This window comes from Pseudorca crassidens, chromosome 17 (genome assembly GCF_039906515.1).
Source record: "Pseudorca crassidens isolate mPseCra1 chromosome 17, mPseCra1.hap1, whole genome shotgun sequence".
Classification (NCBI taxonomy): domain Eukaryota; kingdom Metazoa; phylum Chordata; class Mammalia; order Artiodactyla; family Delphinidae; genus Pseudorca; species Pseudorca crassidens.
Window position 1 is genome coordinate 1902218 of NC_090312.1, and position 23939 is coordinate 1926156.

Below are 23939 nucleotides of genomic sequence, written 5' to 3' on the forward strand. Positions count from 1 at the left end.
CCCTGCCGCCTGAGCTGGCAGCTGGCCGGGGAGGGGGCTGCGACACTTCTCCCCGGGGAGGATGCCACGCTGAGCCCGCTGCCCTCCAAGTGCTGAGCTCCGCAGAATCCCACCTCCCCGCTCAGACAGAGCAGCAGGGACAGGACAGCTGCAGGGTAGCGCCCTGGCCTTCCCCACCCGTCTCCCCCCAGCCCTCCAGCCTCTGGGCGATTAGGTGAGGAAGGGGTGGGGGGGGCTCCTCCCTGCTGACCCGCCCCTGCAGGCCACAGCTGCCCATACCCTGCTGACTAGCCTGCTGGCTGCCAAGGGGCAGCCCTGGGGCTCAGCCCTCCCGCCTCAGGGTCGGGGCAGGGAGGTGGGGTTTGGAGCACAGACCACAGGGCAGCCTGTCCTGGGGGCATGAGGCCGGCCCAACACAGCACCAGCTGCCTGGACCCCCGTACGGGTGGCCGATTCTTGGCTATAAGGAAGGTGGATTGCTCCCAGCTGTGGGAATGCCTGTGGACCAGTAGCCCACTTAGGTGAATGATAATTAAAGAAATAAATTTTCTCCTCCGGAGTCGACAGAACTTTGACTCCAGCGAGAAAGTGCAGGCCTCCTTGGGAGGGGGCGGGGGCTCCCCCCCCTCCTCCTGGCTGCCGGCCTCTCTGGGACAACATCAGCCCCTGGTTGGGGTGCCTGATCCATCCCAGGCTTCGTTGGGGAGAGCCTTGCCCTGCCCAGCTCCCGAGCCCCAGGGGCAGGGCCTTCTAGCAGGCACACCTTGCTTCCCTGGAACCCTGGGGCCAAGCACTTCCTCCCAGGTCTAAGGTCTGCCCACCCAGAGGGCCCAACCCTGGGACCCACCCCCCCGCATGCTTTGGCCTGGAACCTGGCGGGGGTCCTCCCAGGCGGGGGCTCTGATGGGGCTCCACTGGGCCTGGCCTGTGCCTCGGCCCCAAGAGCCAGCAGGGCCCTGCGGTGGAGCAGAAGCCACGAGTCCCCCTGCCAGAGCCGCCTTGCTCAGCCTGGGCTGCAGGCCTGGCTCCCAGGCTTCTTCTGAGCCCCAGGCCCCAGACCGGGGCAGACGGAGGCTGTGGTGGGCAGTTTCCCTGCTGCTGACCTGCCACCACGTGCCCTGGGCAGGTAGTGCGGGGCGGGGTGGGGGTGGGGGCGGTCTGAGTCACTGCCTGGGCGGGGGCTGCCTCACCGCCTGAGTCTGTTTTGGGAAGACCCCTGGGAAGTGCAAGCTCTCCAGAAGGCTCAGTGCCTCCTGCTCTGCGGTGGCCAAGGGTTTTCCGCTGAACCTTTCAGCGCCTCCACACCGCTTTTCGAACAGCTACTTCATGTGCCTGTTTTAGCGCTGCAGAGTACTTGGAGAGGCGCCGCCTGTGCTTGTAAAACTCCTGCGGGGCCCTGCACTGGCATGTTTGTAAGAGCAGAAGTGGACAGAGGAGTAAACCTGCCCGCACCCCCCCTGCCCCCCCCGCCCCCCGCCCTGCCGCCCCGACCAGAGGCCAGGCCTGCGGGCGGGTCTGACAGGCAGGCGCATGACGCCAGTGGCCCCTGGCGGGAGCAGATGGCGCCACGGCGTCACTGGCGGCCTGGGCGACTGCCCCGGAAGCCGCGCTCACCGACAGTGATCAGATTGCACTGTCACCCTCAGGCTGGCAGGCGGAGGGCCACTGCGTGCCATCTGGACTGGCCTCCACTGCCACCCCGAGGATGGGTGTCCCCGGCCTGGAAACCAGACTCCAGTATGGCCTGGAGCCGTCCTAAGACCCCCTCCCCGCCAGCCCTCACGCTCTGAGCCCCCTCTCTCCCTTCTGTGTCATCGCGTTCCCTTCCCCCATTCACACACAGTAACGCAGCCGCCTGGGCCGCCGTGCAGAGCACTTCCCTCCCGCGGGGGTCTCGCGGCACAGCCCTGGAGCCGCCTTTTTTAACTTGAGACCGAGGCTCAGAGGCGGGCGGACACTGGCCAGAGGGCACTGGCCCAGGACGGGCTCACAGACCGTCCAGGGAGCGGCAGGGCTTAGCAGAGGGTGGGCTGCGGAGGAGGGCGTCTCAGGGTCCGGCCTGTGGGGCGCAAAGGGGTTTGGGTTTGGACAGGCAGAGTGAAGTGTCAGAACACTGGTGTGACTGGGTGTGGAGCTCGGGAGACCAAGCTGAGCGGGCCCTGGGAAAGGACGCCCTGGGGCGAGCCAGGGAGAGGGCCCTACAGGTGACAGGAGGGCCGCCTGCCCAGGCCTCCCACGCGGCTCCGGCTCCGGTGGGGGGGGGGGGGCTCAGGGCCAGGCAGCTTGGGGGCGTCCCTTTTTAAACCTGGGATGCTTTGTCATCGCCTCAGGTCCCTAGAATTTCTGAGTGATGTCACTCGTGCCTCCTGCTGCCGGATCCATTTCAGCAGCTGCCTGTGGGAAACCGGATCTGGTCTGGGAAGGGTCATGTGTGTGTTGAGGAACTGTGGCCATCCTGAGCAGCTCTCACCCTGCCCGGCCCGCCTTGGTCCTGGGGAGTGACCTGGTATCAAAAAGGCAGGCGGGAGCCGTGTATTAGCCCGGATGCCCCTTCTGTAGGGTGAGCTCACACTGCAGAAGACAGTGCCACCCGCCTGCCCCGCATCCCCTGCCCCCAGGGCCCAGCCCCACCCAAACCCCAGCTGCCCTGGCTGCGCGTCCACCTGTTCCCTTCCTGTCGCCACTGACCACTCTGTGAGCAACTCCCCTTCAGGCCACAATCGGTGACCTCAGAGAGGCCTTGCTTGGTCTGTGCCCTTGGGGTTTTGAGGAGTGTCTTACACGGTGCCTCCGAAACTGTGCGGAGCGGGTACCCGCCAGGGCCTCCAGCCACACGACACAGGCCGCCGTCGGCACATGGCTTCCTAGGGCCTGGGAGTGAGGACTTCAGGATTTGTGGCCATACACATCTTTTTTGTTTTTATCTTACGACGCTTTAAATAAGCTATTCTTAGCTACTGCAGAACCAGGTGGCATTCCCAGACCCCACTCAGGTCACGCGTCCCTGGGTTCTCCTCCAGGCAGAGGGAGGTGGTGGGGAAGCCCCACCACCCACTGTTCCTGGGACCACTTGCCTTGAGGCAAGACTACGGGCCAAGGACTTCCCGGGTGTTGCAGAGGTTAAGAATCCTCCTGCCAACGCAGGGGACACGGGTTCGAACCCTGGTCCGGGAAGATCCCACATGCCGCGGAGCAGCTAAGCCCGTGCACCACAACTGCTGAGCCTGCGCTCTAGAGCCCGTGAGCCACAGCTACTGAGCCCGCGTGCCGCAACTACTGAAGCCCGCGTGCCTAGAGCTCGTGCTCCGCAACAAGAGAAGCCACCGCAGTGAGAAGCCCGCGCACCACTACGAAGAGTAGCCCCCGCTCGCCGCAACTAGAGAAAGCCCATGCATAGCAATGAAGACCCAACGCAGCCAAAAATTAATTAATTAATTAATTAATTAAAAAAACAAAGACCACTGGCCGGCAACCAGGGTGGCCTCGAGGAGCTGTGCCACCAGGCCTGGTCCCTGAGCCTTCGTCCCCGTCCGCTTCTGCTGTCTCGCCTCGGCCTCTCCCCTGCACAGGGCTGGGAGGGGGCCTGGCAGGGGCCCAGGAGGGCAAGCGGTTTCCTGGAGGGGTGGCAGTGCCTGAGCTGAGGGTGGGGCATCCCAGGGGGCCGGTGCCAGGCAGGTGAGCAGGGAGAGGGCAGAGCCGGGGCCGTGGGCCTGGAGTGACCCGGCCTCTCTCCACCACAGGCCGCTTGGACCCTGCCAGCAGCTGCAGCCGCTCCCTGGCCAGGTACGTCCCTTGGGGTTGGGGGCGGGGGTGCTCCCCGTCCTCCCGGGGCTCACGGACGTCTGCCCCCTCCCCAGCCGGGCCGTGCAGCGCAGCCTGGCCATCGTGCGGCAGGCGCGGCAGAGGCGGCGGCGGAGGAAGGAGGAGTACTGCATGTACTACAACCGCTTCGGCAGGTGCAACCGCGGCGAGCACTGCCCCTACATCCACGACCCCGAGAAGGTGGCCGTGTGCACCAGGTGCGCCCACTGGGGCCTCCCTGCGGGTGGGGTGGGGGCTTCCCCGGGCTCCTCGCCCCTCAGACCCTCCCTGTTTGCCTAGGTTTGTTCGGGGCACGTGCAAGAAGACGGACGGGACCTGCCCCTTCTCCCACCACGTCTCCAAGGAGAAGGTGAGTTTTCCCCTGTCCCCTGCGCCCGTGGGGCCGGGGGTGGGACCTGGAGGCTCTGCCCCTCCGTCCCGCCACGTGCCCGGTGGCCCCTAGGTGTAGGGCCGGGCCGTGGCGGAGGGGGGCGCACAGTGCGGGGAGCTCTGAGGTCAGGGGTCAGTGCTGGCCGGAGGGCCGCCCACCGCGCGGAGCGGGGGCTGCAGCGGGTCAGAGGAGGCGGGATCCGGCGGAGGCGCTGCTGCTGCTGCAGCTTTTCCCCTTGAGGAACTTGAAAAGAATCAGCATTTTTCTCCCTAGTAGAGCTTCGAAACTCTGCTGTGAGCAATTTGGAAATTCACGTCGAGTTTCGGGTTCATTAGCTCCGGCTCCAAAGCTGGTGCAGGCTCTGAGCTGTCTAACGCAGAAGCCCCGCACCAGCGCCCTGAATTAATGTTACTGTTATTTGTGTGGACGTGCTGGGTGCAAACAAGGTTAATTGAAATGAGAACGCAGTTTCCTCTTGATGCTGACAGCTAGAGGAGTTCCGTTTGGTGCAAGAGTTGGCTTTATTACCCCTTTTTATTAGCGCTAATTTGGGTCCTGTATCAAAACGCACATTAAGGGAATTGTCTGCAGCCGCAGCACTGCCGGCCGCAGCCCGCCGCTCCCCGCTCCCTTCTGCGCTGCAGTTAAAAGACAATTAAAAATAGTCTCCTCGCTAAATCACCCTTTGTTTCTCTGCTTTCTCTCCTTCCCTCCTCAGCTGTAGTCGTATTCAGCTGCCCCCAACCCCACACCTCTCCCCAGAAAAGTGGCTTTTTGAAGCCCCTGTGTGTCCTCTGCAGGCAGGCGGGAGTCCAGTGGGGTGCAGTGAGGAGTCCGGCCGGGAGAGGCCAGCAGTGGGGGGTGCCCGGGGACCACGTGGGCAGGGCAGGCAGGTCTGACAGCGGAGGGAGGAGGCCCCCGAGAGGTATCAGGCCTGTGGAAGGTGTGAGACCTACAGGGTGACAGCCGTGTGAGCTCCTGGCAAGGTTCCATCCCGCCAGGAGGCTGGCCCGCTGGAGGGGCAGGGCTCACCCCAGGGGCCCCAACCGAGGAGTCAGCCTGGGCGACTTCAGAGGCACACACCCTCCCCTCCCGCTGTCTGCTGGCCCTCAGGCCTCAGTCCCCCCACGGGGGGAGAAGGGGGGCTGCCCACCCTGTGTCCCCCACCAGGTCTCCCCTGGACCCACCTGCCGACGGGCCAGGGTGCTGGGAGCCTGCCCCCTGCACCAGTCCTCCACAGTGCCCGCCTGCGTTCAGTGCTCAGCAGAGCCCCGTGGCCAGGCTTCACCAGGCCAAGTCAGGTCTCCAGTTCACGGACGCTGCCAGGTGTCCACGCATCAGGCAGCTGGAAACTCTGCTGGATTTCAGGCCCTATGGGCTGACACCCCACCTAGAGCCCCATGCACCGCCTCCCTCCTACCCGCTAGCCCTGCTCTTCTAGACCAACCTCCTCCTGGCCCATGCCACCCCAGCCCTACACCCTGGAAACCAGGCAGGCTCGGGGCAGGTGATGGACTCAGGTGACAGCACATCAGGGCCTGAGCCAGCCTGCTGGGCTGGGTCCCCCGTCTCAGTATCCTCATCTGGACCGTGTGAGGGCAGACGAGCTCTGCCCGGGCAACCACACCTTCTGGGGAGGCTGAGGGTCTGACTTCAGGGTGGGCGGCCCCGCCTGCTGGCCAGCGCTGTGTTTATTTCCACAGTCAGTGTGTGGCTCATGCCTGGCGGTGGAGCCCTGGGTGGGGCCCTGGGATCCTGGCGTTCCTGCCTGTGAAGTGGGGTGAGGAGGGGGGCTCGGGGGAAGTGGCCTGCCCTCAGCCTCACTGCCTTTCCACCCCCCCAGATGCCTGTGTGCTCCTACTTCCTGAAAGGGATCTGCAGCAACAGCAACTGTCCCTACAGTCACGTCTACGTGTCCCGCAAGGCGGAGGTCTGCACCGACTTCCTCAAAGGCTACTGCCCACTGGGTGCGAAGGTGAGGGGCGTGGGTGGTGGGAGGGGCTCGCGGGTGTGTCCTCGCCCGTCACGCTCACCTGTGGGCTCAGCCCAGCACAGCACCGGGGCTGCCGTTGTGGGAAAGCCCCCAGCAGCTGAGCAGCCCTCGGCGCCGCAGCTCCTTCCGGGAGGGCCCGCCCCCACGGGCCTGCGGGGCTGGGGGGAGGCTGCACGGGCCGTGGGGGACCCCGGAGAGGCCTCCTCGGTCCCGGTGCCCCGAGAGGGAGCCTCCTCACTGGCCTAGGGGCTGCAGCAAGGCCCGCTGCCACCCTTTCCCCACACACTTGTGAGTGACCGCCCTGCCTCGGGGACCCGTGGTCTGCCGTGGGGGACCAGGCCTGGGCCCTGGGCATGGGGATCGCGTGTCAGTGCGGGGCCAGCTCCCCAGCCCCGGCCCCCGCGTTGCGCACCGCACCCCTCCCTTCCTGTGCCCGGCTCTCTGCAGTCGGTGGAGCCCTTCCCCGAATCCTTTTCCTCCTGCCCCAAGCCTAAGGGCTGGGCCGGCTCCGCAGACCCTGGGCCCCAAGCAGAGCCAGTGGTGACCCTGAGGGCGGCCCTTCCTGGAGGCGGGGCCCAGCAGGCAGCTCCAGAGCAGCCCAGGTGGGGGGTGGGGCAGGACCCCCAGAGGCTGGGGATGATTATTGTTAGAGATTCCATTTAAATGAAAATATCAAAGCGGTCTTTAAGGTCTGCCTCTATTAGTGGAAGTGCTTACTGCGTCCCTTTCGGGCTGCGAGGCTGCCCCGTGATGGATAGCAGCTTGTAATTATAGGTGGGAAAAGCGCTGAGCAGGCCGGATCCGCGGGAGCAGAAGCAGCAGCCTGGGCCGGCGAGGGTTAATTTTATTCTAAATAATATAAAAAGTGCTGAGTCGTCACCTTGCTCCTGAAGTGGAAGTCCTCAGATGGGCCCCAGAGAGTTTATAATATTCCACCGAATCGAGTGGAATTGTTAACCTTGCTTCATAAAGCGCTGGCTTGTTAAAGAGGCGCGTTCCCTTTTCTTGTGAATAATTTAGGTCCGGAGTAGGTCTCTGCCCCTTCCCCTTCCGGGTGCCGGGTGCTGCTCCTGGGCCTGAGGCTCAGAGGTCAGCCCCTCGTGTCTCCTCACTTTGTCCCTCTGGACTCAGGACACTTGGGGACACGGCGTCCTCCTGTAGGACGCCTGTCACTTCGGGTGGTCCAATGGCCACATGTCACAGGGTCACCGCCACAGAGCTTTCTGCGCAGCCCCGAGTCCCGTCACTCCTGGCGCTGGCGGTGGGGTCGCCTTGGTCCCTTGCTGTCGGGTCCGTGGAGCAGCTGTTAATGCGCGTGCTGTGGGGGACGCCACTGTGAGGCGCGGCGCTAACAGCCCTGCTGCTCTGTCCACCGCACTCGGAGCACCGTCACCAGCGCTGCCCTCAGAGGGAGAGTGCCCCTTCCCTGCCTGCACCCACCGGGAGTGGGTAGCAGTGCAGACTCCGCGACTCCCACCGGGACCTCACTGTCGCTGTCCAGTTGCTCACGTGGTCCCCAGGGTGCCTTCTGGCGCTGCAGGACACGCACCCCGCCCTGGAACGGCCATCCCTCCCGGCACCCTGGCTCCTCTTCCTTGTGTTCACAGCTTGTGGTCAGGGTGCTCACTGCAGCTGGGGTGTCGCGTGTCTCCCGCGCCTCCTGCTGCAGCTCACGTGCAGTCTCATTCGCGGCCACCTCTGTACCGACAGCCCCCGCCCGGCTGCGTCCCGGCCCTTGTGCTCCCTCACATACTCTCCTCGACCTCCTTCTCACCCTGCCCCTGCGTGTGTCAGGGTCCGGGCTTCCAGGGGCGCTCTGCCTGCTGGAGAGGCCCCTCCGCCCCTGTCCCCTGCTTCCTCCTGCCCTTCGGAGGCTCTTTGTCCTGGCATATCAGTCTTTGGAGTCACAGACAGCGTCTCCTTGTCACCGCCTGATAACTTGCCCCGGGTACCCTTTCTCAGGCTGAAATCCTTCCTGTTTTTATGGGAGCATCCTTCCATTTTTCTCCATGTGGGTCTGGTTCCAGGATCTGCCCCCACTCAAGGCCACGCGCCCCTCCTGTACCTTCTCCAGTTTGGCTTTACGAGCTGCAGTGAGGCGGGGTGGAGGTGAGGCTCCGGTTGGGGCTCAGACCCCAGTCCACTCGCGGCCGTGGCCCTGCACAAGTTGTTCACCCTCTGGGCCTCGGTTTCCTTTCTGTAAAATTGGGATAACGGTAGTACTTACCACGTAGGAAGCTTGTGAAGATTAAGACGTTAGTGCAGGGGGCTTCCCTGGTGGCGCAGTGGTTGAGAGTCTGCCTGCCAGTGCAGGGGACACGGGTTCAAACCCTGGTCCGGGAAGATCCCACCTGCCGCAGAGCAACTAAGCCCGTGTGCCACAACTACTGAGCCTGCGCTCTAGAGCCTGCGAGCCACAACTACTGAGCCCCCGTGCCGCAACTACTGAAGTCCGCGCACCTAGGGCCTGTGCTCCGCAGTAAGGGAGGCCACCGCAGTGGGAAGCACGCGCACCGCAACGAGGGGTAGCCCCCGCTCACTGCAACTAGCGAAAGCCCACTCGGAGCAACAAAGACCCAATGCAGCCATAAATAAATAAATAAGTAAGTAAGTAAATACGTACATACGTACATACATTAGTGCAGTGCTTCACAGCCCTTTGAGCAGGCCCTGGGGTGTCAGGGAGGCTCCGGTGTCCCTGTTACCCAGCCTGTGGTGTGAGGTGCGACCTCGCTTCGTTTCTTCCACGTAGTGAGCCTTTCCCCGCAGATACGTGCTAAGCTGTCCGTTCTTTCCTCTCTGATTTGTGGTGCCACGTTTTAAAGCCAGCTTTATTGAGGTACGGTTTACATATCGCCCCGTTCATCTGTTGGGCAGGTGTACGATTCAGTAGGTTTTAGTAAGTTTACGAAGTTGTGCAGCCATCACCACCCCCCGGTGCTGGAGCGTTTCCGTCACCCCAGGACATTCCCTCAACCCTTTCTGTGGTCGGTCCTGTCTCTGCTGCCCCCCCCCCCACCCCCAGGACACACTAACGTACCTCCGTCTGCGTGAACCAGTCTTTTGTGGGCAGCGCACGCGAGGGAGTCCTACCATGCAGGCTTCGGCGTCTGGCTTCTGTCGCGAACGTGTTTCTGAGGATCGCCGTGCTGTGGTCTCGAGCAGCACACGAGCGGCCCTCCACTGTGTGCAGAGACCGCTTTCTGTTTCTCCGCTCGTCGGGGGATGGGCACTTGGGCTGTGGCCAGTGGGGCTGTTGGAGTGAGCCTGCTGTGAGCGTCTGCGGGTCTCAGTGTGGACACAGCCTGCAGGGATAGCCGCCTGCACCGGTCCAGCTCCCGCCAGGAATGAGTGAGGGTCTCATTTTGTCACGTCCTTGCCAGCACCTGCCAGCCCTGTCACCCGTTTAAGTGCACAGGACAGTGGTTTTTGGTGTATTACATTTTTAATTTTGTAACTGTAGTAAACTAAATATAACATAAAATTTGCCCTTGTTGAGTATACAGTTCAGTGGCATTAATTACATTTATAATACTGTACAACACCACCACTGTCTATTTCCAAAACTTTTCCATCACCCCAAACAGAATCTCTGTAAAGAGTCGGCAGTGACTCCCTGTCCCCCCTCTCTCTCCAACTCCTGGCAACCACAGATCTACATTTCGTCTCCATGAATCTGCCTCTTCTAGATATTTAACATAAGTGGAATCTTACAGTATTTGTCCATTCATGTCAGGTTTCTCCCGCTGAGCACCACGCGTTCAGGGTTCACCCCTTTTGTGGCTGAGCGACGGCCCATCGTGCGTCCAGACCACACTCGTCTGTCCCCTCCTCTGGGGATGGACACGGGGGTTGTACCTTTTGCATGCTGTGACCATCAACGTACGAGTGGCTCTTCAGGTTACTCCTGTCACTTCCTTTGGGTAGAGAGGCACCAGGAGTGGAATTGCCGATTATACGATAATCCTGTATTTAGCTCTTTGAGGGACCACTGGACTTTTCCGTAATGACTGCACTGTTCGCGTCCCCACCAGCAGCGCCCGAGGGTTTCGCTTCCTCCACATCCTCACCCGTGACTTACCTTCCTCATTGGTTAATAGCCATCCAGCGTGTGGCATCTGACTGTGGTTTCAGTTCACAGTGCCTTAGAGATTAATGATGTTGAACATATTTTCACATGCTTCTTGGTCACTGGTCTATCTTCTTTGGAGAAATTGCTCTTCAAGTCCTTGCCTTTTTTCCTTTTTTTTTTTTTTTTTTTTTGGCTGTGCCCCGGGGCATGTGGGATCTTAGTTCCCCGACCAGGGATCAAGCCCGCGCCCCCTGCATTGGAAGCATGGAGTCTTAACCACTGGACCACCAGGGAAGTCCCTTCTGCCCATGTTTGAATTGGGTTGTTTGGGAGTTTTTTGTTGTTGTTGAGTTATAGGAGTTCTTTATATATTCTGAATACTAACCCCTTATTGGAGATATGATTTGCATATTTCTCTTCTGTGCGTTGTCTTTTCACTCTCTTGGTAGTGTACTTTGATGCACGGAAGTTTTTCATTTTGTTTAAGTGCAATTTATTTATTTGTTTTTCTATTGCCTGTGCTTTTGGTGTGATATCTAACTTATTTTTGTCAAGTCCAATGTCATGAAGCTTTTCCCTTGTGTTTCCTTATAAGAGTTTTATAGTTTTAGCTCTAAAGTTTAGGTCTGTGGTCCATTTTGAGTTAATTTTTGCATATGGTATTAAATAAGGACCCAACTTCATTCTTTTGCAAATGGATATCCAGTTTTCCCAGCACCACTTTTTTAAAAATATTTATTTATTTGGTTGCACCGGATCTTAGTTGCAGCAGCCGAGCTCCTTAGTTGCGGCACCAGGGCTCCTTAGTTGTGGTGTGCGGGCTCCTTAGTTGTGGCATGTGAACTCTTAGTTGTGGCATGCATGTGGGATCTAGTTCCCTGACCAGGGATCGAACCCAGGCCCCCTGCATTGGGAGCACGGAGTCTTATCCACTGCGCCACCAGGGAAGTCCCAGCACTGCTTGTTGAAAAGACTGTCCTTTCCCCATTGAATGATCTTGACACCATTGTTGAAAATTTATTGACCATACTTGGGGTGGTTTATTTCTGGCTTCTCTTTTCTACTACATAGGTCTATATGTTTGTGTTTTGATTACTATAGCTTTATAATAAGTTTTGAAATCAGGAAATATGCATCCTTCAAACTTTGTTCTTCTTTGCCAAGGTTGTTTTGGCTATTTGGGGTTCCTTGAGATTCCATGTAAATTTTTGGATGGGTTTTTCTATTTCTGTTTGTTTTTTTTTTTTACAAGGCCTTTTGGATTTTAATAGGGATTGCATTAGCTCTGTATATCACTTTCGGTAGTATTGTCATCTTAACAATACTAGGTCTTCCAGTACATGAATGCATGATGTGTTTTCATTTATTTAGACCTTCATTAATTTCTTTCAGCAGTATTTTGTAGTTTGCAGTGTATAAGTCTTTTGCCTCCTTGGTTAAATTTACTTACTCCTGAGTGTTGGGCTTCCCTGGTGGCACAGTGATTAGGAATCCGCCTGCCAATGCAGGGGACACGGGTTCGAGCCCTGGTCCGGGAATATCCCACATGCCGCAGAGCAACTAAGCCCGTGATCCACAAGTACTGAGCCTGCGCTCTAGAGCCCACGAGCCACAACTACTGAGCCCACGTGCCACAACTACTGAAGCCCGAGCGCCTAGAGCCCGCTCTCTGCCACCGCGGTGAGAAACCCCCGCACCGCAATGAAGAGTAGCCCCCACTCGCTGCAACTAGAGAAAGCCCGCGCGCAGCAACGAAGACCCAGTGCAGCCATCCATAACTAAATAAGTAAATAAATAAATCCTGAGTGTTTTATACTTTTTGATGTTATTTAAATGGGATTGTTTTTTAATTTCCTTTTTAGATCATTCATTATAAATGTATAGTAATGCAGTTGATTTTTTTTTTTTTTTTTTTTTGCCGTACGCGAGCCCCTCACTGCTGTGGCCCCTCCCGCCGCAGAGCACAGGCTCCGGACACGCAGGCCCAGCGGCCATGGGTCACGGGCCCAGCTGCTCCACTGCACGTGGGATCCACCTGGACCGGGGCACGAACCCGTGTCCCCTGCATCGGCAGGCGGACTCTCAACCACTGCGCCACCAGGGAAGCCCCTGCAGTTGATTTTTGTGTGTTCATTTTATATCCTAAAATTTTGCTGAATTCACTTATTAACTCTAACAATTTTTTTGTGGATTCTTTAGGGTTTTCTACATACAAGATCATGTCATCTGCTAACAGAGATAATTTTCTTCCTTTATGATTTGGATGCCTTTTAGTCTTTTCTCTCTCCCTCCCCCCCTCCCCCCCCCCCTCCCTCCCTTCTTTTCTTCCTTCCTTTTTTTTGCCGAATTGCTCCGGCTAGAGCTTCTAGTAGTACGTTGAATAAAAGTGAACAACGGGGCTATCCTAGCTTTCAGTCTTTCACTGTTGAGTATGCTGTTAGCTAAGGGCTTGTCGTACGTGGCCTTTATTATGTTGAGGTTATTCTCTTCCAGTCCTAGTTTATTTGGTGTTTTTATTATGAAAATGTGTTGAGTCCTGTCAAATCTTTTTTGTGTCAATTGAGATGATCATGTGGGGTTTTTCCCTTCATTCTATTAAGCTGGTCAATAAATATATTGATCACATTGATCAGTCACAGTTATATTGATTGATTTTTGGATGTTGAACCATCTTTGCATTCCGAGACTAAATCCCACTGGATCACGAGGTATAATCCTTCTAATATGCCACTAGTTGAGTTTTATAGTATTTTGTTGAGGATTCACATCTGTATTCATAAGTAATATTGATCTGTAGTTTCCTTTTCTTGTAGTGTCTTTGTCTGGTCTTGGAATCAAGGTAAGACTAGCCTCATAGATTGTTTTGACTGTTGTAAGTTAGGAAATATTCTTGCCTCTTCAGTTTTTTGGAAGAATCTAAGAAGAATAGGTATCAGTTCTTCTATACATGTTTAGTAGAGTTCACCTGTTGAAACCATCTGGTCTTGGGCTTTTCCTTGTGGGGAGGCTTTTGATTACGGATTCAGTCTCTGCACTATACAGTTGACCCTTGAACAGCACGGCGGGGGGCAGTCAGGGGCACCAACACCCTCCACCCCCCGGCGCAGTTGAAAATCCACATACAACTTTACAGCTATTCCTCCGTGTACGTGGTTCCCTGCCAGCTGCTCTTGGTGTGATGAGTCGTTTCCTATTGAAACCTGGATGTTTGGGCTGTTATGAGAGTCTGGATCTTATTTAAACCTTCTGTTTCAGCAGGTTTCCCCTGAGTCCACTCCAGGAGGTGGGCAGGGGGCGTGCAGGTAGAAATCCTGGTTCCCCCACTCGGCCTTCACTGACCCCTGCGGAGGGGTCTCCCTGGTGGTCCTGGGTGGATGGCAGTACTCGCTTCCCACTCAGCCTCCTCCGGCACCATCCTAGCAGGGCAGGGAGGGATGCCAGGGTCAAGGCTCGCCACTCAGCCTTTGCTGGCCCGGGTGCGAGGGAGCCACCCCTTATCCGCACCCACTGACACTTCCGAGTTGTCAACTTCTTCTGCTCCAGGTCAGGATGACGAGGCAACAGGAAGTCCCAAGAGCCACCACCGCGTCACTTCTTGGGTCCCCAGGTCCCTGGTGGCCTGCCTCCTCTCCACCTTTTATGGTCTTCCTGCGGTTGTCAGGGTTTTGGTGGTGCTTAGTGGAGGAGTAGGGACAAATATGTCTCCTTCGTCTTCCAGGAAGTGGCAGTCCCTTCTATTTCTTATTTTGCCAGTTTTGACTTATTTTCCCCCAGAAATTGATCTGTTTTATCGAGGTTTTCAATGTATTGGTGTGCCTTTGTGTGTATAACATTCCCCATTGCATCTTGAGCTCTTAACCTTTTCCATCTGTATTTAGTTGGCATTTTCTCGCCTTTTCTCTGGGCTGTCTCGCCCGAGGCTTGCCCATCTAATTGTCCTTTTCAGACAACAGGTCTCACCCTTGGGATCAGCTTCTGTTGCTGCAGGGCCCTGGTCTCGCAGTGGCCTCTGATGCCCTCAGAAGGAGTCCAGCGGGCACCTTGACTGGGAGGGGGTGGCTTGTTCTCTGCATGGGCCCCGGCACAGAGTGCTCGTCATTTATCGTGTGATAAGCATCTTCTTTGTGATCGTGTAGACTTACCGAAAAGTTGCAGATAGTGCAGAGAAGGGTCCGCGCACCCTTCACCCAGGCTCCTGCACTGCTAGTATCTTGTCTTTTTTTAATATCATTTTGGTAAGTGCCATTTATTTATTTATTTGGTTAGTTAGTTAGTTAGTTAAAATATTTATTTATTTATTTTTGGCTGCGCTGGGTCTCTTGCTGCACGTGGGCTTTCTCTAGTTGTGGCGAGCGGGGCCTACTCTTAGTTGCGGTGCGCAGGCTTCTCATTGGGTGGCTTCTCTTGTTGCGGAGCACGGGCTCTAGGCATGCGGGCTTCAGTAGTTGTGGCTCGCGGGCTCTAGAGCGCAGGCTCAGTAGTTGTGGCGCACGGGCTTAGTTGCTCCGCGGCGTGTGGGATCTTCCCGGACCAGGGCTCAAACCCGTGTCCCCTGCATTGGCAGGCGGATTCTTAACCACGGCGTCACCAGGAAGACCCTAGTGTCTTACGTAGCTGTAACTGTCTGTCAGAACTAAGAAGTTAGCGCTGGTGCGTTACCACCAGCTTCACTTGAGGCTTTGTTCGGATTTTACCCGGTCTCCCCCTAGTTTCTGTTCTCTGTTCTAGGATATCACACTGCATTTGGGTGCCAGTATTGGAATGAATGATGAAGTGGTTGAGGCAGGGCCCCCACGGACAGTGGCCAAGAGCAGGCGCACTCGAGAGGCCTGCAGAGGGGCCAGTGGTGGGCAGAGGGGGAGGGGGAGGGGGTTTCCAAGCTGGAAAAGGGGGCAGCTTTGGTTTGGGGGGTGGAAAGGAAACTGGTGAGTCACCGGGGACGTTGATGGGCCCCCCAGTGGAGGTGTTGCTGGCTCCTGAGGGAGGACCTGGCCCCCGCGGGAGGGCGGAAATGAGTGGGCGGGACCCAGGTAGAGTGTGAGGGCCAACGGCCCCTGGGCCGCACCAGCATGTGGGGTTGCTGTGGACAAGCCAGATGGAAGAGTCCGACATGTTGCTGGCCAAGGAGGAGAGGACCCGCAGCCCCACGCCAGCTCCTCCACAGTCACCACCAGGCCTGGCGCAGTCGGCCAGCGGGGCCGTGCCCTGGACAGAGTGGCCCCCAGGAGCCGTGGTGGCTGAGCGATGAGCTCAGGTGTGCGGCTCAGTGGTCCTCCTGGCCTCGCCCCTGCAGAAGGGCTTCGGGAGGGCAGGCTGGCATCTTGGGGACAGTCTGTGCCGCGGGCTCTGCCGCCCCCGAGGGGACCAGGGCTTTAGAGCCCTTGGAGAGCGACGGCCACAGGCACGGAGTGTGTGGCAGGTCGCTGTAGTCGGAACCTCAGGCGACTCCCAGAGGCTGTGCCCACACGTCCCTCGTGACAGCGCCCTCTGTTATCTTTTTGATCATTTTAAGGATTGAAAGCTACCTTGCATTTTTTAATTTGCCTTTCTCTGATTTAAATGAAGCAGAACGTCTTCCCTAATGTTTAAACCCCTTGTGCCTTCTCTTCTGAAAAATAGCTGGGGTTTTGTTGTTTTGTTTTTAAGTGAATGTGGAGACATTTCTCCAGTGTGTCGGTTTTCTCTTACTGACTCATGGGAAATTTATAAAATATAAATGTGAACATAAAAATATATCATTGTGGGACTTCCCTGGTGATGCAGTGTTTAAGAATCTACCTGCCAATGCAGGGGACACGGGTTCGAGCCCTGGCCCGGGAAGATCCCACATGCCATGGAGCAGCTAAGCCCGCGAGCCACAACTACTGAAGCCTGTGTGCCTAGAGCCCGTGCTCCGCAACAAGAGAGGCCGCTGCAGTGAGAAGCCCGCACACCGCAGTGAAGGGTAGCCCCCGCTCGCCGCAACTAGAGAAAGCCCAGGCGCAGCAACAAAGACACAATGCAGCTAAAAATAAATAAATAAATATTTTTTTAAATTAAAAAATATATATCTATATGTAGCAATGTAAAATATTCTGAATATTAATCTTTTGTCATTCACATTAGTGGCAAGTATCTTCAGTTTGTCATTTATTTTTTTACTTCTTTGTGATGTTTCTTTTTAATATTTATTTATTTAGCTGCACTGGGTCTTAGTTATGGCATATGGGGTCTTTAGTTGCGGCATGTAGGATCCAGTTCCCTGATAGGGATCGAACCCAGGCCTCCTGCATTGGGACCACCAGGGAAGTCCCATCTTTGTGATGTATCTTGACGAACAAAAGCTCTTAATTTTTTTTTTTTTTTTTTTTTTTTTTTGCGGTACGCGGGCCTCTCACTGTTGTGGCCTCTCCTGTTGCGGAGCACAGGCTCCGGATGCGCAGCCTCAGCGGCCATGGCTCACAGGCCCAGCTGCTCCGTGGCATGTGGGATCTTCCCAGACCAGGACACGAACCCGTGTCCCCTGCATCGGCAGGCGGACTCTCAACCACTGCGCCACGAGGGAAGCCCAAAAGCTCTTAATTTTAATGGAAATATTATTATTCATCTCTCTTTACAGTTTGCACCTCTTGTGCTTGTATGAGACCTCCTTCCCCACTGCATCCTGTGGTCGGATCTTTGCCATTTAAGACGTTCCCCACCAGTCCAGCTGGAAGTGATTTTGTGTCTGTGTAGGGGACCAGTGTTGTTTCGCCCACACACCTTGCATTGAAGAGCCCCTTTGCCCTGTGGATCTGTCATGGGCCCCTCTGTAGTCAGGTTTCCTTGGACAGTTGGTATCTGTCTCTCCAGTGAGTCTTCTGCCCATGATCAAGGCACACCGTCTCTAGTTATACAGGGTTCTCCTTTGATGTCATTTAATAAAATTTTTGTTTTTGAATTTTATTTTATTTATTTTTTTATACAGCAGGTTCTTATTAGTTATCTGTTTTATCCATATTAGTGTGTACATGTCAATCCCTATCTCCCAATTCATCCCACCACTACCACCACCACCCCCGCCACTTCCCCCCGCTCTGCCTTGGTGTCCATACGTTTGTTCTCTACATATGTGTCTCTATTTCTGCCCTGCAAACCGATTCATCTGTACCATTTTTCTAGGTTCCACAATTATGCATTAATATATGATATTTGTTTTTCTCTTTCTGACTTCACTCTGTATGACAGTCTCTAGATCCATCCACATCTCTACAAATGACCCAATTTCGTTCCTTTTTATGGCTGAGTAATATTCCATTGTATATATGTACCACATCTTCTTTATCCATTCATCTGTCGATGGGCATTTAGGTTGCTTCCATGACCTGGCTATTGTAAATAGTGCTACAGTGAACATTGGGGTGCATGTGTCTTTTTGAATTATGGTTTTCTCTGGGTATATGCCCAGTAGTGGGATTGCTGGGTCATATGGTAATTCTATTTTTAGTTTTTTAAGGAACCTCCATACTGTTCTCCACAGTGGCTGTATTAATTTACATTCCCACCAGCAGTGCAGGAGGGCTCCCTTTTCTCCACACCCTCTCCAGCATTTGTTGTTTGTAGATTTTCTGATGATGCCGATTCTGACTGGTGTGAGGTGATACCTCATGGTAGTTTTGATTTGCATTTCTCTAATAATTAGTGATGTTGAGCAGCTTTTCATGTGCTTCTTGGCCATCTGTATGTCTTCTTTGGAGAGATGTCTATTTAGGTCTTCTGCCCATTTTTGGATTGCATTGTTTGTTTTTTTAATATTGAGCTGCATGAGCTGTTTATATATTTTGGAGATTAATCCTTTGTCTGTTGATTCGTTTGCGAATATTTTATCCCATTCTGAGGGTTGTCTTTTCGTCTTGTTTGTAGTTTCCTTTGCTTTGCAAAAGCTTTTAAGTTTCATTAGGTCCCATTTGTTTATTTTTCTTTTTATTTCTGTTACTCTAGGAGGTGGATCAAAAGAGATCTTGCTGTGATTTATGTCAAAGAGTATTCTTCCTATGTTTTCCTCTAAGAGTTTTATGGTGTCTGGTCTTACATTTAGGTGTCTAATCCATTTTGAGTTTATTTTTGTGTATGGTGTTAGGGAGTGTTCTAATTTCATTCTTTTACATGTAGCTGTCCAGTTTTCCCAGCACCACTTATTGAAGAGACTGTCTTTTCTCCATTATATGCCCTTGCCTCCTTTGTCGTAGATTAGTTAACCATAGGTGCATGGGTTTATCTCTGGGCTTTCTATCCTGTTCCATTGATCTATATTTCTGTTTCTGTGCCAGTACCATATTGTCTTGATTACTGTAGCTTTGTAGTATAGTCTGAAGTCAGGGAGTCTGATTCCATCCAGCTCTGTTTTTTTTCCCTCAAGACTGCTTTGGCTATCGGGGTCTTTTGTGTCTCCATACAGATTTTAAGATTTTTTGTTCTAGTTCTGTAAAAATGCCACTGGGAATTTGATAAGGATGGCATTGAATTTGCAGATTGCTTTAGGTAGTATAGTCATTTTCACAGTATTGATTCTTCCAATCCAAGGACATGGTATACCTCTCCATCTGTTTGTGTCATCTTTGATTTCTTTCATCAGTGTCTTAAGAGTTTTCTGAGTACAGGTCTTTTACCTCCTTAGGTAGGTTTATTCCTAGGTTCTTTAATTTTTTTGATATGTAGGCAAATGGCATTATTTCCTTAATTTCTCTTTCTGATCTTTCATTGTTAGTGCATAGAAATGCGAGAGATTTCTGTGCTTTAATTTTGTATCCTGCATCTTTACCAAATCATTGATTAGCTCTAGTAGTTTTCTGGGGGCATCTTTAGGGTTCTCTATGTATAGTATCATGTCATCTGCAAACAGTGACAGTTTTACTTCCTCTTTTCCAATTCGTATTCCTTTTATTTCTTTTTCTTCTCTGATTGCCATGGCTAGGACTTCCAAAACTATGTTGAATAATAGTGGCAAGAGTGGACATCCTTGTCTTGTTCCTGATCTTAGAGGAAATGCTTTCAGTTTTTCACCATTGAGAATGTTTGCTCTGGGTTTGTCATATATGGCCTTTATTATGTTGAGGTAGGTTCCTTTTATGCCCAATTTCTGGAGAGTTTTTATCATAAATGGGTGTTGAATTTTGTCAAAAGCTTTTCATTTAATAAAATTCTTGCTTATCTTCGTTAGATTTATTCCTGTCACATTTATTATTTTTATCAAGAACACATTTTTAAATGTTATCTTCTCACTGCTCATTGGTGTATGGACAATTTTTTTTTTTTTTTTTTTCGGTACGCGGGCCTCTCACTGTTGCGGCCTCTCCCACTGCGGAGCACAGGCTCCGGACGCGCAGGCTCAGCGGCCATGGCTCACGGGCCCAGCCGCTCGGCGGCATGTGGGATCTTCCCGGACCGGGGCACGAACCCGTGTCCCCTGCATCGGCAGGCGGACTCTCAACCACTGTGCCACCAGGGAAGCCCTGGACATACAACTTTTAATATTGATTTTGTTTCCAGCAACCTTGCTAAACTGTATTAGTAATTGTAGTGAATCATCCATAGGGTGGATTCTCTTGGGTTTCTCTACATAAACAGTCGTATCTTTTGAAGTAACGACCATATTTTCTTCCTTTGAGTTTAAACGCCTTTTCTTTCTTTTTCTGCCCTGCCTGTAAGCCCAGTGTGATATTGACTCGTCATGGCCGTGGGCTTCCAGCCATGCCCCTTGGCAAGTGAGGCTTTCTGAAAGGTTCTATATTAAGCTAAGGAAGTTCCCTTCTATCACAAATTTGCTAAACTTTGAATTGATGCTGAATTTCATTTTTTTAAAATTTATTTTTGGCTGCGTTGAGTCTTCATTGCTGCACGCGGGCTTTCTCTAGTTGGCGGCAAGTGGGGGCTACTCTTTGTTGCGGTGCATGGGCTTCTCATTGCGGTGGCTTCTCTTGTTGCGGAGCACGGGCTCAAAGCACACGGGCTTCAGTAGTTGTGGCACGTGGGCTCAGTAGTTGTGGCTCACGGGCTCTAGGGCGCAGGCTCAGTAGTTGTGGTGCTCGGGCTTAGTTGCTCCACAGCATGTGGGATCTTCCAGGACCAGGGCTCGAACCCATGTCCTCTGCATTGGCAGGCAGATTCCTAACCACTGCACCACCAGGGAAGTCCCTAAATGTTCTCTTATCATCTAGTTCTGGTCAGGGTTTGGTTCTAAGATTATTCTGGCCCAATAAACTACGTTGAGAAGTATTCTCTGCTTTCCTTTTCTGTGGACCAGACTTCTAACTTTTGAGGTATATCCTCTTTACTAATAACATGAGCTTGTAAGGCTGAGGACTTCTCTCCAAGTGCTGCTTCAGCTGCATTTCACGAATTTTGATGGGTTGTTTTGGTGTTATCATTTGGTTCTAAATATGACCTGATTTCCATTGTTTCTTGTTTGACCAATGAATTATTTAGCGGTGACTTTCTTAATTTCCAGCTCTGCAGGGAGTTTTGTGTGGTTGGTTGGTTTTGCCCCTTCCTCAGTGACCTTGGTCTAAGGGGGACGTCGGGCCTTTGAGACCTGAGACTAGCCCTGTGTCCACCACATCTCTGCATAGGTTTTCCTCCATCATTTCACTTTCTCGATAGCTCTCGGACGATTTGAGAAAGTTCTTTACACTCTAGCCTAGGATTCGGTTGTTCTTGGGAGCTAGTTCAGACTAGTTCTTGGGAGCTAGTTCAGCTAGTTCAGACCAGCCATCTCTAGTAGGAAGGTCAGCCAGATGTGAACCCCACGCAGGATTTCACATTTCCTAGTAGCCACCTTAAGAAAGTGAAACAGAAACAGGTGAGATGAGTTTATTTGACCCAGCAGATCACAAATGTCAGCGTGCGACCAGGGAAGAAAGCTCTGTGCCGCCTTTTACCTGGGGCCCCCTGTGCGTTGCACCTGTCACACCGTCCAGGCTCAGAGCAGCCGCGGGGCTCGTGGTCACCGCGGGACAGTGCAGGTCCAGCGCCCTCTAGCCATCTCTCTGTGTGCAGCCCGGTGCTGGGCCCTCTCCACCCAAAGGTCCTTCCTGTCCCCTCTACCTGCCCCGACCCCCTTATTCCCCAGGAGGCCCCGAGGGGCAGCCCTGCATGGCCCCAGCGTCTCCATGTGTCTCTTTTATGTGTGCAACAGCGAGGGCGGGGCCACTGGGTTCGGGATCGTGTCACTGGCCAGGCCCAGGGCAGAGGGCCCTGTGGAAGGGAGGGAGGGAGGGAGGGAGGGAGAGCAGGCATTGGCCTGAGCCTGCCTTCTGCTCGGGTGCTCGGGCTGTTGCCTGCCTGTCTTCATGCCAGCCCCCAGGCTCCAGTGTGAGGGGCTTCTGGTCCCTTGGGGGCAGCGGGGAGCCAGGTGTGGGGCCAAGAATGGGGTCAATGCCCAGATCCTGCTCACAGAATGGGTACACGCCCCGTGGGGTCCTCGGCCGGCTCTGTCCTGGGTGCTGGGAGCAGAGCTAAGATCAGGGACTCTCGGGGCACGTGCCCGGGGAGAGGTGATGGGGCCCGGGAGGAAGACGCTCTCGAGGCTGTTGCCGTGTATTTCCAGTGGCTGTGCCGGTGGGCACCCTCGAGCTGCTCAGGCACCGGGGCTGGTTTTAAACTCCCCCCTGGGTGGGTTTCACAGGGACTCTGCTTGCAGTGGTTCCCATCCGGGCCTGTCTCCAGCATATCGCCTGTCACCTGGCCCATGAGGCTTGCTGTACCTGGCTCTCTCCTGCTGGGTCGGGCCCCCTAAGCCAGCTGTTGGGTGTGGGGAAGAACAGGACCCCCTCCCCTAGAAGAGCCAGGCAAGAAGTGGGACACAGCCCGGCTGCGGAGTTGGGCCCTGCAGCCCCAGTCCTGGGGGCAGGAGGGCCGAGGAAAGGCAGGCCTTGGGCTTGGCGGGCAGAGCTGAGGCTGCCTGTTGCCCGAGCTGCTTGTAGGCCGCCCCCACGGGGTGTAATTAGCACCGTGACAGGTGTGGTGGATCAGGTGTGCAGCCGGCCTCCACCCTGGGCCCCCAGGCCTAGCGCCCCCACCCTGGTCCTCTTCCAGGATGGGTGGGCTGTGGTCAGGAGGAGGAGTTAGCGCCCTGGGAATCGCCACCTCAGCCTGACAGGACCCTCAGCCCAGGCGCAGGGCTGGACTGGGCGGCGCCCTCGACCCTTGGGCTGCTCAGGGGCCCTTCTTGATGGGTGGGGCGTGGGCTGCGGGGCCACTCTGGCCCTCGGGCCTCAGTCCCCCAACAGGAAGCCTTTGGCCCAGGCCTCAGCGGGCGGAGCAGGCAGGGCCACCCCAGTGGCGCAGAGGCCTCCACTGGCTTGCCCAGCCACACCCCTTCTCCCCGCAGTGCAAGAAGAAGCACACGCTGCTGTGTCCCGACTTCTCCCGCAGGGGCGTCTGCCCCCGGGGCGCCCAGTGCCAGCTGCTCCACCGCAACCAGAGGCACCTCGGCCGGCGGGCAGCCACAGCCCCGGCCCCGGAGCCCAACATCACGCCCCCCAGGAGCAGGGCTTCCACCAGCCACGGGCCCAGGTGACGGGGACAGTGGGTGCTGCATGTGTAAGCGCAGGGTGGGGGGTGGTCAGGAAGGAGCCCCCCACCCCGCCGCCACCCAGCTCTGTGGGCTTCAGACCCTAAAAGAAACCTCAGTCCAGAGTCGATCAAGTGACCTCGAGGTGTCCCACCCACTGGTCCCCAGACTGGGCGGAGCCAAGGGCATCCCTGGCCCAGACCAAGCCATGCAGGGCTGCCCAGCCCCCGCCCTGGGGAGGAAGGTGGGGGCTTCTCAGCTGCCCCCTCCAAGTCCCCAGGAGAGGGGAGGGTCTCAGGTGATGCTCACGGCTGGGGCCCCTGTTGTGCTCACCCCCCTGTGAATGTGGGAGCCCGTGTGCATGAGGAAGGCTGCAGAAAGTGAGGACAGGGTCAGCGTGGCGTTGCTGCAGGTCCTGTAGCGCCGCCAGCCTGTCCTTGGGCCGAGGGCCAGCCTTGAACCCGCACGGTGATGCCTGATGGCTGCCGGGGCGGGGCGGCGCCGGGAGCCTTGCCGCCGGGACAGGCAGTATACAGGTGGCCGGCCGGCCGCCCACCCTCACGCCTCTGCTCCCCTTCATTTCCCGCAGGAAGTCCTTGGCCGCCCATCGCCCCACCAGGCAGATGTCCAGCTGCCCCACCTCCGCGGCAGCCGGCTCGGCCTCCACCCCGCCTTCCCCGCGGCTCTTAGCTGCAGCCTCAGCCTCCTCCTCCTCCGTCTCCTCCCCCCACTCCTCTTCCTCGCCCCCCTCCCCCTCCTCCCCCCCGTCCTCCCCCTCCCGCCTCTCCCCCTCCTCCCCCTCCGCCTCCCTGCCCCTGGACCTGGAGGAGCTGTCTGTGCCGGAGGAGGCTGCCTCGGCGGGGACGGGCTCCGGCAGCCTCTGCAGGCTGCCCTCCTTCATCTCCCTGCAGTCCTCGCCAAGCCCAGGAGGCCAGCCCAGGACCCCGACCCCCAGGAGCAGCCCCACCAAGGACTCAGGTAGGCAACCCGCCCGCCGGAGCGCAGCTGCACTCTTGCAGTGCCCGCCTCAGACCCACTGGGTCAGAATCTCTAGGCGGGGCCTGGATGGTTCCGGAGAGCTGGCGTGGGCTGGGCGCTGCCGTGCCCTGTCCCTGGCTTGGCAGGTGTGCACCTGCGGGGGCCCACAGGGGCA

General features: G+C 55.7%; 1 protein-coding gene across 2 annotated transcripts in view; it reads left to right on the forward strand.

The window, feature by feature from the left end:
- The window catches only part of ZC3H3 (zinc finger CCCH-type containing 3), an 82050-nt gene that overhangs the window by 56146 nt on the left and 1965 nt on the right, over positions 1–23939 (forward strand). For both annotated transcript variants that reach the window (XM_067712675.1, XM_067712676.1), the window contains 6 exons: positions 3741–3783; positions 3858–4019; positions 4102–4171; positions 6036–6167; positions 22604–22788; positions 23376–23764. In XM_067712675.1, the coding sequence (XP_067568776.1) occupies positions 3741–3783; positions 3858–4019; positions 4102–4171; positions 6036–6167; positions 22604–22788; positions 23376–23764 (981 nt within the window). The remainder of the gene's footprint in view (positions 1–3740; positions 3784–3857; positions 4020–4101; positions 4172–6035; positions 6168–22603; positions 22789–23375; positions 23765–23939) is intronic.